General features: G+C 46.2%; 1 protein-coding gene across 2 annotated transcripts in view; it reads left to right on the top strand.

The window, feature by feature from the left end:
* Positions 1-17,010, top strand: part of CRMP1 (collapsin response mediator protein 1) — a 72,363-nt gene that overhangs the window by 6,492 nt on the left and 48,861 nt on the right. For both annotated transcript variants that reach the window (XM_082389994.1, XM_082389995.1), the window contains exon 2: positions 16,005-16,093. In XM_082389994.1, coding sequence (XP_082246120.1) covers positions 16,005-16,093 — 89 coding nt within the window. The remainder of the gene's footprint in view (positions 1-16,004; positions 16,094-17,010) is intronic.

The raw sequence follows: 17,010 nt of genomic DNA, 5'->3' as shown, positions 1-17,010 counted from the left end.
ACTGCTGGCTGATCCCGCTGCTTTAGTCCTTTGTGCGAAGCAGGTAGTCAACCCGTGTGTAAAAGAGAATCACATGGAGTGGATCCCACAGCTTCAATAGCATGCGGAGGAGAGATGCTGAAAATGCCCCGTATTTCCTGGGAAAGCTGTCCTTGATGAAACATTTGTGTTTAGTTTGGCCCACATAGTCCACTCCAGCTAGAAAAATGTGTGGTTTAAAGGAGACGCCAGAGAGGATGGACTTGGATGGAGCTCCTCTGTAAGACCCACAGCTTCCTGAGGACCTTTTGCTGATAATGTACGTGGTCTGACAGGAACCAGACTGCCATTAAATGAATGGATAGGCATTGTCGCTTTCCACATGCTGCACCCGTAACCTGTTCAATCAATAGAACTGATTTGGTAAGTTAATAATAAGCACCTGGTCTGTGCCTGCCACTGTCTGGGTGCTAAGGAAAGTGGGCATGAGATGGGCATGCCCTTTGCCTTCACAGAGTTTAGCAAAGACTGGCATTTCAGCCTGAAATAGCAACAAAATATTGGTGGGGGGGTGTTATAAAGGGAAGTACAAGAGGCTGAGGAGACCACAGCAGGGACACCCAGCCTAGTCCTGGTGGGGGAGGAGGGAGGGGTTCTGTGGCAAAAGAGTGTGGCCCGTTGGAGAAACTGAAGGAAAGTCAGCATTGCAGGAGCCCAACCTCTGTGACCAAGTGTGGCTTCTCTGTGCAGTTAGAGCGAATCCTAGAGATGGTTAAGATGTTTTTGGCAGCCACGGTATGTGTGGCCTGTGGAGGGACCCGGGGGGGCTTAAAAAAGGACCAAGATACAGCTGTCAGCTGCATCTCCAGGTTCCCACCTGCTTGATGTTGGGTCACTGTGCTCCTGTGGGCCTCAGCTTGCTCATCTGAACAAAGGGGGTAAGGTCTCAGATTCGGCAGTGAAATCAGAGATAGGAGAGAGAGTATGTGAGCAGAGAACGAAAAGGGACACTCCAGACAGGGCACAGTGTGGGCAAAGGCAGGGGCACGGCTGAATCACAAAAATGCTCTACTCATGTGGACTATGGTGTCTTTTCCTCTTTTCTCTGCCTCAGCCTTTTTCTGAGATGCTAGAGTAGCCTGATAGAGAAGAGGGAAAAAGCCAAAACACTTGGCTTCAGCCCCCAAGGATTGTTTAAAGCATTAATAAAGCTCTCTTTCATGTGTGGCTTTTTTTTCAAAAATTAATGGCATAGCGGGATTAATTTAGTTAAAAGGGTTTTTCGGTGCCCACTGCGGTGGTTAAGTGAGTAAGGGCATCCTGGGTGTGGCTCTGAGCAAACAAAGGCACAGGGCTCGTGGCCCTGCAGACGCAGCTGTCCCAGCAGAGCCACTGAAGGGGGAGCCAGGAGTGTCCACCACGAAGGTTATGAAGTATTGTTATTACAGATACGACATCATGAGTTTGCAGACCATTACAGCATTCAAAAGGATTTCCGTGATCTTTCGTTGGGTTTTCAGAACAGTCCTATGAGGAAGGCAGCCTGTTTCCCAAAGAGTAAACTGAGGATTATAGAGACTTGGAAGCTTCTTCAATGTCTTGTGGAGGAATGAAGAGGTCCTGTTCAAGCAGGGAGGGTAGATGGGCTGGTCTGCCTGGTAAGATAGTCACTGTCTGATTGAAATCTCTGTGTTTGTCTGTGTGTGTGCGCGTGTGTGTGTGTGTGTGTGTTTGTGTGTGTGTCTGTGTGTGTGTGTGTTAGATCAAACAGTAAAACAGTAAAGATGAGCAGAGAAGAAAGAGATCATTAAATAAAAATTACATTGGACTGAATTAGTTATTCTAATGGACAAATATGCAAAAAACTTGCTTCTTCCTGAGGATGGCATTCAGCCTACCTATAAGTATTTAGTTTATCTCGTTGCCTTTTTATGCAAAGGATTTGAGATGCCGAGAGTGATTTATCCTGCATATAGTGAAATCAGAGGGAAGTAGAATAGCAAGACTGAGGCTCAAGGAAGAGCAGAGACCAAACCTGCCAGTGATTTGGACCACTGTGGGTGTGCTTCTGGACATATGGTCCTGATTCAGAGCTTCTGTCATCCAGGGCAGAGAAGCAGACACTCTCAGTTAGGTCAAGTTCATGATCAGACAGGAAGAAGTGGGCCATTTTCTTTGGGGAAGAATTATTTTAAATTAAATTCTTAAAAAGTGTTTGTGAGCATGCAAGTGATACTGAGTTGTGACATCTTCCATAACATAACGATGCCAACTTAGCCCTGATTGCCTGTGTCTTGTAATGAACTTGGCCAAGACTGAATACCTGGAAACACATGATATGACATATGTGAATGTACCAGGCACATAGTAAGTGGCTAACAGATAGACGATAGTTCCCTTCCCTGAACTCAGGCTCTCTTTGAGGAGATGAAAATTCAGAATGGCAGGTAATCAACGACTGTTAACTGCATATCTTAACTGTTTTGTTCCTTGAACGGTGCAAGGTGTCACGAGCAGTTAAAAAATATGTATTTCATGATCCTGACCTTTCCATCTAAGTGAAAAATTGCACATACATGGAACGACTTAAAAATGGCCAAAGGGTAAGTGTGGAATAGAGCACAGGTGTTAGAGAAGTTCAGGGAAGGGAGGGCTCAGCACTGGCAGAGGCAATAAGAGGTGCCCTCTTGGGGCTTAGGGGATGACATGAGCTAGGTGTTGAGGGATTTGATTGGTGGAGACAGAGGAAGAAAATGCAAGGCAGGTGGAACAGCAGGGTCAAGACCTGGGCTAGGGAATGAATGTTGTCAGAAGAGAGTGAGGAGTTTTACGTAGCTAAATCCGAGGGTGAGGATCTTGAAATAAATTTGAATGGCTGGGGGATTGGGGAATTCTACAAGCTTTGGGAGTCAGGCAGAATGCACCCGAAGTGATGGAAATAGCCCATGGGTTCTAAGTCTGACTTAAATGCAAATTGGGTATTTGATCTTGGACAAGTCAGTTCTCTGGGCCTCAGATTCCTTTTCTTTACAGAGTTAGATTAGATAATTCAGCTCCTAGTTATAGGGTATTCTGACTTTATTCTGTGGGTAATAGGAAGCCTCTGGAAGTTCTTGAACTGGGAGGATGGTATAATAAAGGCCACATTATATATTACTGTGGATTCTGAAGCCAGACTATTTGGATTTGAATCCTAGCTGCTCCACTTGCTTGCTGTGTAATTTTGGCAAATCACTTATTTTCTCTATGCAGCCATTTTCTAACTTGTAAAATGGTAATAATAGTAATACTCCATAGGGTTTTTTTCCCTTGAGAATTAAATGACTTAATATATGTGAGATATTTAGAATAGTACCTGCACATAGTATATGCTCTACGGGTTAGCGGTTATTATTCTTACTGCAAGATGGTGTATTAGTTAGCTTTGTTCCATGGCAACCAATCCAAAGTCTCAATGGTTTTCAGCAACACACATTTATTTCTTGCTCATGTTGCATGAGGGCCTGGATTGGCTGTAGCTTTGCCCCTGGCTGTTGTGAACAATGGGTCTGCTCCTTGTATCTCCTCACCTTGAGACACAGGCTGAAGGAGCAGAGGCTTGAAGCACAAATGCCTTTACGAGCTCCTGCTCAACTACGGCACATTTCATATCTGCTCATAACCATTGGCCAAAGCAAGTTGCATAATCAAGGCCTAAATTGATGGCGAGGAGCACAGTGTCAGTCTTTCCGGAGCAGATACGAGGATTAAATGTGAACAGCGTGGCACATTAGAGATGCTAATAAACACCTGTTGGAGCTGATAATGAGGTGGTCAGGAAGTTTAAGAGGTGAGTTTGGAAGAAAAGGCCTGCATCGTTTCCTAGGCTGAATTAGAGTTAGGATTGATCACCAAATTGAGGCGTCTCACTGGGCAGTTAGAACGGCATGGGGGTGAGAGGCAAGGCCCAGAGACAGAGATTAAGGACCCATGTACAAGAGGCACTGGTGGAAGATAGGAAAATGCAAGATATTCCAGCAACCAGTGGTTCTCAGCCCATGTGCTGCGAGCACAGTGGTGTACTGAAAAAATCCTGTGTAGATGCGATGCTAAATTTTGATCAGCATTTAAAGTTTATGTTTACTACAACCAAGTCTACAAATTGTTCTAGTAACATCTATCAGGTGGATCCCTGAGCACTCACGAACAGAACAGTATGGAATAGAGTCTAATTTTTTTGTGAGGAAAAGGAAGCTCTTGTAATGGAAAGGGGACATCAGAAGCCTTTGCCCCTTGAGCATATAAGAGAACAGGGTCAGGGCAGTGGACGGCGCAGCGCCATGGTGCTGAAGAGTAAGCAAGTTCAATTAAGGAGACACTAAAGGCCCTCTGAGATGGACACAGTCACACTGTAGTTGGGATGACATGGTAGTGATTGCTGCTGACTCATTTGGTGGTGTTTTATGTCTTTAATCCCTTCAGGACTGCTGCAAATTTTTATACCATTTGTAACTATGTCCGGAACACAGAAAGGTTGAGATTCATTGCCGTAGAGAGATGCAAAGACCAAATCCTAACTTTGCTCTTAGTGAGAAAAGACAACTCTGAATTGGTGGTTTAGGAAATGGAATGGGATCTAGGATACTTCACAGAGAGGCTGGTCTAGAAAACAAGAGTAAACAGGTAAAAGGAGGGAAGTGATGGCTATGGACATACGAAGTTTCCGCTTCCTACTCCTTCCTTGGGCCTGTGCCCCAGGTGCGCTCCCACTTGGGTAACTTCGGTTTGTCCACTTGACTGTGCACACTTGGAGGATTGGGACAACATCTACTTTTCCTCAGCATCTCCTCAGGAGCACTCTTATGCATTGGTGACTCATAGCAGGGACTCCATATTCTGTGAGTGGATGAATAAAAACTAGATTGCAAGCTGTGCATCTTTGCTGAGTGAGGTCTTAGACACTCTTGCAATTGACCTTAACAAATGTCCTATCCATGGATTTAGCATTTAGGTAGTTACCATCCAGAAGGAGATGAGGGTGGCATGAAGGGTTTCTGGAGGTAAAAAATAAAGACTTCCCAAGTGGTACTTTGGCAGTGGGGAGAAGGCAGATCTGGCATATTAATGGGCTTCACTGCATTTCACACTGAGAGCAAGCTTTTACAAGAGGAATCTTCCATATATATATGTTGAATCATTAAAGTACATGTTTCCCCAGGGTCTTGACTGAATAACTACTTGGTGTTAGAACTTGGGGTCAGTTCCATGGGAAAACTCCACGGATCTGATGCAGAATTGCATAAAGCAAATACGTGGCTGTTCGAGATTTTGTACCTGTCCCCAAGTTATGCTGCCATGTACTTTATATCAGACCATATTCATAGCCCCTTAGGGATTAAATCCGAAGCAAATATGTGACTTATACAACCTCAAAGTTGAAAGGAACCTTTTAAATTATGTGAATTTTTCAGCGTTTGTGCATTTGAGGCGGCAGAAAAGAGTGTCCATTGCTTCTTCCCCACCCCCAATCCCCCCTCTAGTGTAGGAATTGCAAGTACCCTCTCCTTGCCCACCTCCAGGGGCAGGGAGATCACCACTTCACACAGCAGCCTGCTTTACTCTTGGACAGTTCTGTTGTTGGAAAGTCTTTTGTATGCAGAGGGAAGAGTCTGCCTTTTGCCCTCAGAATTGTTCACAGGTTTCTTCCTCTTCCACAGTGATATTCCTAGAGGCTCTGGACGATATTTCTCAGTTACTTAGGACCTTCTCTCTTCCAAAATAGCCCCAGTTCTTTACTGCAATTTCCAAGTACAGTGTTTGGATTTTTCTCTCCTTTTTTCTCTTTTTTCCCTTTCTTTTCTGCTTTTTTTTTTTCTTTTTGCTGTCCTTTATATCTGAGCATGTAGAACAAAATGGATCCAAAATAAAACTTTAATTATTGGGCACCTTTTAAACTGGTTTAAATACTTTCTGGGTCCATAGACTCCTTTGAGAAACTGATAAAAGCAATGGAAACTTTTCCCTGCTTCCTCAAATGCACAGACACAGACCATTCAGCATAAAGCATTGGGCTTCATAGGCTGGTATTCACTGTGTCGTGAGCTTTTACTTATCTTAAGTAATCCTGTGAGTTGGGTACTTCGATTAGCTCCACTAATAGAAAAAACAAAAAAAACCCAAAAAACAGCTGAAACACAGAGGTTAAGTTATTGCCGCAGGTCACCCAGCTAAGAAGCTGTGTGGGAACAAGCTGTAGTCTCTGGGGTGAAGGATCTCATGGTCTCATGCGGGAAATGGACATATAAAAATGAGCCAAAAGATGAAGTTCTGTGCAGTTGTGAAACAATGCTAATAAAGGTGCAAGCCTTACACTTTAGGAACTCCAGGAGGTAAGCACATGTTCCTGGAAGCAGGACACTGCCCCTGACAAGGTGAGCTGGAAATCAATGGGCAGAGCAGGTGTGGCAAGAAATCCAGGTAGCAGATGCCACAGACAAAGGCACGGGGTGTGAAAGTGCAGCTCAGAGAGCCAGAATATGGTGTGAGTATATGAGTATAGCGCAAGGCCAGGAGAGGGCAGGGGTCAGGCCAGAAAGAGCCTGGGAGGGCATACTTTGTCCTATGTGTGAGAACAAGCTGGTGAAGGGTTTAAGGAGAGGCACGACATAGTTGCATTTGTGACCAGAAAGGTCACTGGCTGTCGTGTGGAGGGGACAAGGCAGGCAGCAGGGAGACAGGTGGGGAAGGCTGACCTGGAGCAGGTGCTGTGCGAGGTGGATATCAGCAGGGGGTATGAGGACACTTCTGGAGCAGATGCAACAAGATCTGCAAAAGAGTTGGGTTTGGGGTGTGAGAGGTTAGAGAGAAGCTGAAGATGGAACTGGGCATTTGAATGAGATTTATCTCCCCACAATGGGAAGAGTTTAAAAATCAGGCACTAAGCTCTGTCCACACATTAATTCATTTAACTTTCAAAACCACTCTCTGCATTATAGATGGAACACTGAAGCACAGAGAGGTAAACGTGCCTAAGGCACAAGGATAGTAAATGTGGGACCCGGTTAGAACTCAGGCGTTCTGGCCTCTACTACCATGTCCTTAACCAGCAGACAGCACTGCCTCTTTGTTAAATGAGTATTGAATGAGATAATAGGTGTAGAAGCATCTGGCTTACAGGAGGCATTGTCAGTGTTTATCAGGTGAACAGGGCTCTGCCTTTAATGTCTTACTACTGGAGAGCCCTTTGCAACTTCCAGAGCCCTTTAATCTGCCTTACTCCCTTTTGGCCACAGTCGCAACAATCCTATCAGAAGGACCAGTGAGGTGCGTGGCATTGGGAACGGGCTTGAGATGTATGGTCTATTCCTGCTTATTCCCGTTTTTCAAAGGAAGGAGCTGAGGCTCAGATATCTTAACTAGATAGAGTGAGGAGAACACTGGGATAACTACCACGGGACGCTGGGCTGTCACTCTGTAGGTACCAGGTGGTACTAGGTTCATATCTAACTCCACCATCTCCTGGCTGTGTGACCTTGAGCAAAATCACTTCCCTTCTCTGAGTTTCCTTATTTGTAGCAATGATACCCACTTCTTAAGGTGACTTCAGAATTAAAAATGAAAACCCATGTAATGCAGAAATGATACTTAGTGTGTACTCAGGAATGTGGTTTTCTTGAAGGCAAAGGATTTCTATTCAGATTGCTTTATATAAGGTAAAAGGCAGAGACAAAAACATACAGAAATGGGTCTACACATATATACAGACTTAGCTAGCATCATCCTTCTATAGGGAGCCTGAAGACCTTGCCCACTCCTGGGGTCATGACAGAGGTGTGTTATTTTAACGCCAGATACTCCGTCAGGGAATATTTCCTGAATGTCTGTCAGGGACAATGGAGCTTGAAATCTCGCTGTTAAAATTGCAGTTGTCATGGAAATGGGCCTGAGCTCACAGAAGAGACCTGCAGTCCATGGGGACCGCCTGTATTTCTGATTCATGAAGGAGGAAAATGCCACTGTGTCCCTGACCCATGCGGGTGGGAACCAATGTGTGCTCGTTATATTCACTCTCAGGCCTGTTGCCACTTCCAGGGTTGCTTTCCTGAAAAGTGTGGCAAAGCTCCACCGGCTGACAGGCCGTCCGCTGAGGCAGAACCAAAGGCAAACGGGCTGCGTTTCTGTGAATAAAGATGAGTGTGCAGCTGCACTGCAGACAGCACTTGCCCCTCACTGCAAGGAGGCTGGTTGGGCGATCTGTGAGGGGAGCCAGGGAGGAAGGGGGCTCTGGTCAGTAAAGGTAGGAACAGAGTCCTGGGTTTATGAAGTATTTGAGCTGGAAAATCTCTCAGACAGCCATCACCGTGGCTGTGACTCCCAGCACAGCATTTGGATGGTGTATCAATTCGCTTTGATGCAGTAATGCCACGTAACAAACAACCCTGTAATTCTGTGGCTTACAGTAACAAATAGTTGTTTGTTGTCCACAGGTCTGTGGGTGGCAGAGGCTTAGGAGGGCTTAGCTAGATTTGTCTTCAGGCTTCTTTTTGGGTCAGGCATGCTCCTCATAGCGTCTCATTCTGGGACTCAGACTGAAGGAGACACCATTCCTTGGGTCCTGTGGTTTTCATGGTGGAGGATGGACTCTTAAGAAATGGAGCTGGAACCCACCTGCCTCTTAAAAGCTTGTGCTCAGACTGGTGCAGTCACATCCACTCTCATTCTGTTGGTCAAAGCAACTCAAGTAGGCACACCCACAGTCAGTGCGGCTGGGAGAGCCCTGCACCCACATCAGAGCATGGCAAGGGTGGGAAGGCAGGAAAGGTGGTGAAAGAAATAACACAATCTACCACAGAGGGTCTCCATCAAGAATATCCTAGATGTTTGTTAATAACAAATTCCTGGCCCATAAACTAGATCTGGCAAATGAAAATCTTGACAAAAGCACCTGGATTGGAGTTTTTAGCAGACAATCCCAGTGGATTTTCAGGATTATCTAGGCTCTGGTGCCATGTTGTGAGTTGTACTTGCATGAGTGAGGGGTGTGCCTACCTTTCCTATTGAATGTTTGAGTTGCAGCGTGAGCCTTAATGTCAGTGACTTGTAGAGTCTGAAGGACTAATAACTTTCAGAACTCACCTTGACATCTCCTCGCCTTACGAGAAAGCCGTTTCACCTGCACTCAATGCATGGGCAAGCACATTTCTACCAAATGCGGCTTCCCTTATCTTTTTGAGACTCGTTTTCACGCTTGCCCTTTGGAAAGGAAGATATTCTTCATCTTTCCAGGAGTAACTTTTCATTTCGTTTCTCTGAGCCCCTTCCCACGGATAAATCAGGCAGCCTCATCAGAATCTGTGTGCACCTGCAGCCCCCGGATGAAGCTGCCCTTTTCGTGTGAAGGCCAGACCTCTGAGATCCGTTTTTGGCACTCACTCATTCACTGACCCCAGATTCCGATGTGTGTATTAGTGAAGCATTGTAGGAGAGGGGACATGGGACTGTCACATGCCCTCCTCACAACTTCCTGGGTGGGATAATTAAAGTATTGATAGGGTAGCACTCAGAGTGAAATGTATTTGAAACCAACTACATACATTGTGAAACATAATCTGTGATTGTTTTTGTTCCGTGGCAATGTAAAGATTACAGATATGCCTGTGAGCTGAGAAAGAAAAGCAGTGAGGAACTCCAAGCCTGGGTGAGGTAGGAGGAAGAGGGATCTTCAGGGTCCCAGGGTTTGGAGAAACCTCGCTGTCCCAGTGCCCAGTGATGTTTCAGGACCACGGACAGCACAACATTCCCCTTCGCTTTCCTCATTTACAGCGTGGAACCTGGAAACTGCAGAACACTGCTGTGTATATACTATTTATTTTGCTGGACTGTTCTCCTTCTCCTCCGTTTTTCGGCTTCATGAACTTCTCATATTTCAGAACCCGGATCAAACATCTTCTCCTTGATGATGTAGTCACTGCCTTTCTCTGTCTCTGTAATAACAGCTTTTGTTCTCTGCTGTTTTTCAGATAGCCAAGGTTGCTAAACTAGTGATTTTGGGGTAAGTTGTTGATTTGATGAGAGTAGCACCTCTTTTTTCTTCCGAGGCTCCCCAGACTGTAATGAGTTTTCTATTCCTCTGACTTTGCATTGGAAACGACCAACTTTATTCCCACCATGCAGGAAAGGAGGGAGAACAGAATGCGGGGAGGCGTCATGCTTCACTCAGGGACAGAGAGTGATGCAAAAGATGCGCTGTGATCCAGACCTCCCCTCCTAGTTGAGGCTGACTGTTGTTTATTTTGCTGTTGTGTGGGTAAGAATGTCTGAAGCTTTAAAGGCTCATTTTTGTAAGCGGCGCTCAACATAGCAGTTAATGTTTGTGAAGAGAGCAAAGGCATCCCGCCAACACCAGCTCTTTCCTCCCGGTTGGGCTGGAGTGGAGATGAATGGTAGGTTTGGAGAAGAAGGCCTTCCCTTCTCTGGGATACTCCTCTGACTCCCAGGATATTTGGCAGTAAAGAAGTGATGACGGCCCAGCACCGAGGTTTAGGTGGGCCCCTTGTGAGAAGACCTTCCAGCCTCATCTGTATTAGACAGGCTTTGCATTAAGCAGGCTTCTATTCCCAAGCCACAGGGTTAGGCTTTCAGGGAATTCGAAAAGCAGAGAAGAGAGGTTTCTGATCTGTCAGTCTACTCTTTCCTCCTTTTTTCTTTATTTCTCCCCTCCCCCTTTCCTCCCTTTCGTTCTTCCCTCTTTCCTTCATATTCCCTTCCCTTTTATCACTCCTTTATCTCACTTTCCTTTTCTCTCCTCACTCCCTCTGCCATTTCAAACACTCTCTTTTTCTCCCTCCCTCTCTCCTTGCCTCCTGGCTGTCACCCGCTCTCCTCCCACTCAGCAAACACTTGCTAAAAACTGTGTAAGGTTTATGCCTGGTCCCTGGGGATTTGGAGATGACTCACACAGTGCTCTCCTGGCCGTGGAGGGGTGTCCAGCCCAGCAGGAGACAGGCACTTGAACAATGACCATGGTGTGATGAGTATCGTTGGGGAGGTGTGTGCAAGGGGCCACGGGGACATAGGGAGACACCTCAGGTCAAGAACTACCAGAAAGATCTACCTTGTGGAGAGGTAAGTATTTTGCTTTCCCACCTAACATTTTATGGTCTAGCGCTGTTGTTTAGCCTTAAATATTGCTGGGGAATATTTTAGTAGCTGTATGTCACCCCATTAGTGGCGTGGTTGCAAGATTGTCAGTAATTCTGGTTCACCTCTTTGTGTATAATTCTTTGACTCTGTTTGGGATATTTTCCTGAAGACAAATTCTCAGCATTAGATTTCTAGGTCAAAAGTCGTGAACAATTTTAAGACCCTTGATACATTTTGTAAATGTGGCCGACGCTTACTCTTATTGAGAAATCCCCGCTTGGAGGAAAATGTAAAGGTTATCAGTTTCTCTTCTTCCACTTCTGCCCAGTTTTTGGGTGATGCTTCAGTTCAGAAACTTTTGTAGGTTTGAGTTCTTCCGTGATGAAAGCCCTTTCATTAGCGTCGACACCAGCCTAGCCTCGCCCTCTGCTCGTGGCAATAGAGTCCCCATGAGCCAGCACCTGCTTGCCTCTCCAGCTTGCCCACCCTGAGGTCGTACTTCCGCCGAGGAAACCACTTACAGACCCCCAAGCACACCAGGCTCCCCCAAACCCCGTACCTTTACCCCACCATTCCCTCTCTCTGCAATCTCTTCTCTCCTTTGCCATGTGGTGGATTCCTACTCATTCTTCAAGCTCAGCATAAGCATGATTCCCCTGGAAGGGCTGGAGTGGAGGCCTCCTCTGCTCCCACCACCCCTCTGTCCCAGCCCTTCCCACACTGGAGTGCAAAGGTCTGGTTATGACTCAGTCTCCCCCACTGGCCTGAGACCTCCTTAAGAACAAAAACTATTTCTTTTAGCTGCACATATTCTTTCCTTAAGCAAATATTTATTGTAGTTCGTGCTACAGAAAATGGCACAGAATAAACAATGTGTAACTCTGCTGAGTAGTTGGTGGGCCTGGGCAAAGCGCTTTATATATGTACCCCATGGGGTTCTCCCACAGCCCTGTGAGGCAGGGACAGTTATCCCCAATTTCTAGATGAGGAAACTGAGGCTTGGAGAGGTTAAGTCATGTGGATAGCAAATGGGCAAGAATTGGAAGCTGCATCTGTCCGACTCTGGACATTTTGTTGTTATACAACACTGATCCAAGGACGTGAGCCAGGCTGAGCATAAGTCTCTTTAGGTCACTGCTGTCACCCTGGAAGGAATGGGCGGTCTCTGGCATACCCTTGCTGTTTGATTTTTGTTGAATTTTTAATGAGATAGTTCATTTTCTTTCAAGGTATTTAAACAGTGAATTTTGTACAGAGTTTGTCATTGTTCATATCTGTCGACTGTGGGCTCCTCATGGTAATCCTGGGAGAGGCAGGGTATTTTTTTTCTTTTAAATGTGTGACTTTTATTAAATTCTTAAAAGTTATGTATCATAAAATTCACTGTTTTGGGAGGGGATGGATGGTTCTTTAGGCTTTCACACTCACTTCCTGCATGAAGAGAGGGAACCCTGGAGAGCTAGGTCCTCAGGTTCTCTCTAAATTGCATCTGATTATGGGGTGTCATGGATTCTACAGGGTGAACATGTTTAAATTATGACAAAAGTGTGTTTGCTGGAGCGAATGCTGGACAGGAAGTTAGGAGACCTTGGGTCTAACCTCCACGCATGTTGGTTGTGTGAATTTGACAGTTCAACTCATCTCGAGCCCCATTTCCATCTGAGGTTGACTAGACCTCACATTCCACAAGAACCACTCAGCACAAACAGGCGTGGAGAGCGTCACTGCCTTAAAGCACATTTCCTAAGGTGTCTTCTCAGGAGGAGTCTCTTTGTCAAATGTCTCACAAAATGAAAGGGTCTAAATTTGGAAATGATCAAACTCAGTTCCCCTCTTGAATATTCACATTACACATCAGCAGAGTAAAGGATGTGGGAATTCCTGACATAAAAATGATCTTTGCTTCTCTTTCACCCAGAATTTTCTAAACTCACTACACCTGGGAATCTCCTTTGGGCTCAGCCTCTAATAAAACCCCTCTGGGCTAGAGTTCCAAAGAACACGGTTTTGAAAGTGCCAATTAAAAGGCAAACACAGTACTAACTTTAAGGGAGAAAAGAAAAAAGTCACATCAGCTCTTGCCTTCTGGTGGGCTTATTTTTTAGAAACACGCTGGCCCCTGAGAACAGAAAGAGCCGGGACCCTGGCGGTAGCTGCCCACAATATCTGCTGGTAGTTGGTAGGGAGGGGCATGGATTTGAACATCTGATTCTGGGAAGGGCAGAGCAGGGTGGGGCTGATCTTCTGGCGTGCAGCACATTAAATACCACCTTTCAGGATTAGCCTGAAAAGCCCTCTATTAAATGTGACAAGGCAGACGGCTGCCTGTGGGAGGCCATGTTCCAGAAGCCAGGCACCAGCTGCCGATGACTCACATTTTCCTGCTTTCTGGTGCCCGGGGAAACCTGCACACCAGCGTGTCTCTGCTTCTGGATATGCAGAGCCCATGCCTCTTTCCCTAGGTCCTGGCTTCTGTCTTATGGCTAAGAGGGAGGTTGTTGGCCCTGGGAGTGACTGAGCTTGAAGCCCCTTCCTCCAGAGACCCTTCTCCTCGAGAACAGGACATACTTCTCTTCCTTGGCTCATGGCTCATAGTTCTTTGTCTTATGGCTGTGATGCCCTTTCTCTCCGTCTTCACCCATTCATCCTTCAGTAATCAGTTCAGGCATCCATCCATCCATCCATCCATCCATCAATCCATCCATCCTGCCAGGCTGTGTCCAAAGTATCAGAGATGCAGCAATGAAGAAAACAGATGAAATCTCTGCCCCCGTGGAGCTAAGTCTCTTAAGGAACTGCAGGGAGAACTCTAGGAGGTGCCATCCATCCACAGCAACGTGTCTGTGATTGGTCCCCTGTGAGCTGTGCCTGACACAGCCAGCGGGGTAACACGCCACAGCTCTGATGTCAGTGGGACAAGTCACGTTTTTAAACAAACTTGTAAATAGAGACTACGTCAGATATACTATATTAAGTACTATGTAAACATAAAGTGGGTAAGAGGTGAGGGGTCTGCAGGCAGGGCAGCGGTGTAAGGTGTCCCAAACAGGGCAGCCAAGGGGAGGGCTGTCAGGTAAGTGACACTGAGCAGAGACCTGAAGCAAATGAGAGAGTGAATTTTGCCTACATAGTAGGATTCCAGATAAAATAGGGTCTCGCTGACTTGGCTTTCACTCTGGGGAAAATATACTGCGGCAAGAGCCCACTGGAGGGTTCTGAGCCGCAGGCTGCGTGCTCTGTGTCTGCTCAGCAAGCCTTGCCCGATTCCTGAGTTTGTGTGAAACGCTTCTTTTCCAGGCTTGTGCAGCATCCTCTGCCTTCCTCTCGTGGTCAATGCCGTGGGACCGCTGGCACCGATCTGAGGCACATTCTGGGATAGAGGGTTCCTAAGAGGGTCCTGGTGGGATCAAGCCCCAGTTGCTCACAGTGTTAGCCAGATCAGTGCCTGCCTCCCTCACTCCACTTCGTGGAATCACCTCCCAGAATCACTGCTTGCGTCTAAATCCTTGTCTCAGGCTCTGCCTCCAGGGGAACCCATGCAAGACGCTCCTTCTGAGGTGGCTACCCTGAGTCGTTGCTGTCTGTTTCCTGTCTGTCTTCCTGCCCAAAGGGTGGGGCTTAAGGGCAGAAGCTGTGTTTTATCTATCACCCCATCTCCAGCTAGGAGATAATACAAATAGTAAATATGCACGTGGCAAAAAAGTTCTCAGCCTCCAAGAAATGCAAATTAACAAATATTAATGATAACCAAGGGTGTTTTGGTGGTCTCGGGATGGCAAATTGGGGAGGTACTTTTGGAAAGCAATCTGGTCATATTTATCAAGGGCTGAAAGCAAGGTTTATACTGTTTGACTCAGTTGTCACGTTTCTGAGAATTTAGCCTAACAAATAGTACAAATTCAGGGAAAAGCTTTGTGCATAAAGATGTTCATTATAGCAATATGTATCATTGTGAAACATTGAAAAGGACAGTGGGGGAAATCAACAATCTATTGTGCATCCATAAAGTGGAATATTTTGTAGCCACTTAAAAATTATGGTTATGGTAAAATGCAAAAAAGGGCACAATCGTGTTTTCTTTTTAGCTCCTAGAATTTGCTACATCCCTTGCTGCCTCTGGGACCTGGCACACCATTTCTCTGCCCAGACACTCAGCACTCACCATACTGGCCTTCTCCCCCACCCTTTGTTTGGTCCAGCTTATCTAGAATTATCTTCTCGATCTGAGCTTGCCTTACCTGACCTTTAATAAGGTTGGCAGCCCTTTTACTTTGTGGCCATGGTGGGCACCCTATACTTCTCCTCTTTTGGAACCCCACCTACTCCCAGGATTTGTTAAACCTCTGTCTCTCCCTCCTCAGCTCCACGAGAGCTCATTCTACCCTGGCTCATCAGGGCCTGGCCCTGGGCTTGGAGCCGAGGCAATCGGCTGGTATCTAATGGGTGCACGGGTGAGTGAATGGCTATGTGTGCTAGGATCACAAGTATGGAAAATAGAGGGAAATCGGAGAAAAACATCAGAACATTGATTGGAGTTTTTCTGGGGGAGTTGCATTTATTTTTTGGTCATTTCACTGTCTTTTAAAATGTCTCTAAATTGAGTTTTATTATATTCAACAGTTAGAGATTATGTACTAAAGTATTTATAGGTGAAATTATATGATATTTGGGATTTGCTTTATAATATCTCAGCAAAAACAAAGCCAAAGTGTTTGGAGGGGAAAGAGGTGAAAGGAGAATGGTGAAGTATTTAAAGAATCTGGGTGAAGGTTCTCAGGGGGCTTTTTAATACCATTTCTTTACTTTAGAAAAGAGTTGAGAATTTTTATGTTAAAAGTTAGAAAGAAAAAACACATTTCCTCGCTCTTCTCTAATGACATTTACTACTTTGCTTGGCTTTTCAGAGTGACCGACTCCTCATCAAGGGTGGACGAATCATCAACGATGACCAGTCCTTCTATGCCGACGTCTACCTGGAAGATGGACTCATAAAGTGGGTTGACCAAACAGACCTTTTAAGAAACCCGTCTCCCTAGGCTGCCGGGCCCTTAGAGGGAATGGAAGGCTGGCATTCTGCCAGCTCTTGTGACTCTCAGGGATGGAGAGATGTGGGGAGGTGCAAACCATGGCTGTAGAAGGGGCTCGTGTTTGTTGAGCGCCCCGTGACCACACCAGGCTCCCTGCCACGGCGCTCACGCAGGCCATGATGCCCACAGAGGCTGTGAAGTACACATGCTGGCCCCTCTTCTGTTCTTGGGAGGGGGGACCATGGGGTTAAGTGGCTCTCCCACGTTGCAGAATGAGTTAGGGGCAAGGCCTCGATTCCAACCTAGCTCATCTGACTGATTCACAGCTCTTTTTTCTACCTGCCCAGAATTTCTGGAATTGGGTGGAGGGGGCTGGGAGAGAAGGAGTCCTGTTTAGCCCCCAGGCAGAGCCTTGGCATTTAAAGGGAAGACATGCCTTGGGACTGGAGCTCTCCTTTGCCTTCTCCCCATTGGCTGCCCCTTCAGCCCTGCTAGGACATCCCAAGTGTGTTAGTCTATCTGGGCTGCCATAACACAATACCCCAGATGGCGTGGCCTACACAACAGAAGTTTATTTCTCCCAGTTCTGGAGGCTGAAGGCCAGGATCAAGGTGCCAGCAGGATGGTTTCTCCTGAGGCCTTTATCCCTGGCTTGCAGACAGCCGTCTTCTTGCTGTGTGCTCACGTGGCCTTTGCTCTGTGTGTGTGCCTCCAGTTTCTCTTCCTCTTATAAGGACGTCAGCCCTATTGCATTAGGACCCCCGACCTAGCAGCCTCATTTTAACTTAATTACCTCTTTAAACACCTTATCTCCAAGCACAGTCACATTCGGAGGTATTGGGGCTTCAGTATGTGGATTTGGGGGACACAATTCAGTCCATAA

This window comes from Balaenoptera borealis, assembly GCF_965194805.1.
Source record: "Balaenoptera borealis genome assembly, chromosome: 4".
Lineage (NCBI taxonomy): Eukaryota > Metazoa > Chordata > Mammalia > Artiodactyla > Balaenopteridae > Balaenoptera > Balaenoptera borealis.
Note: the sequence above shows the minus strand (reverse complement) of the source record. Positions and strands in the feature narration are given on the sequence as shown.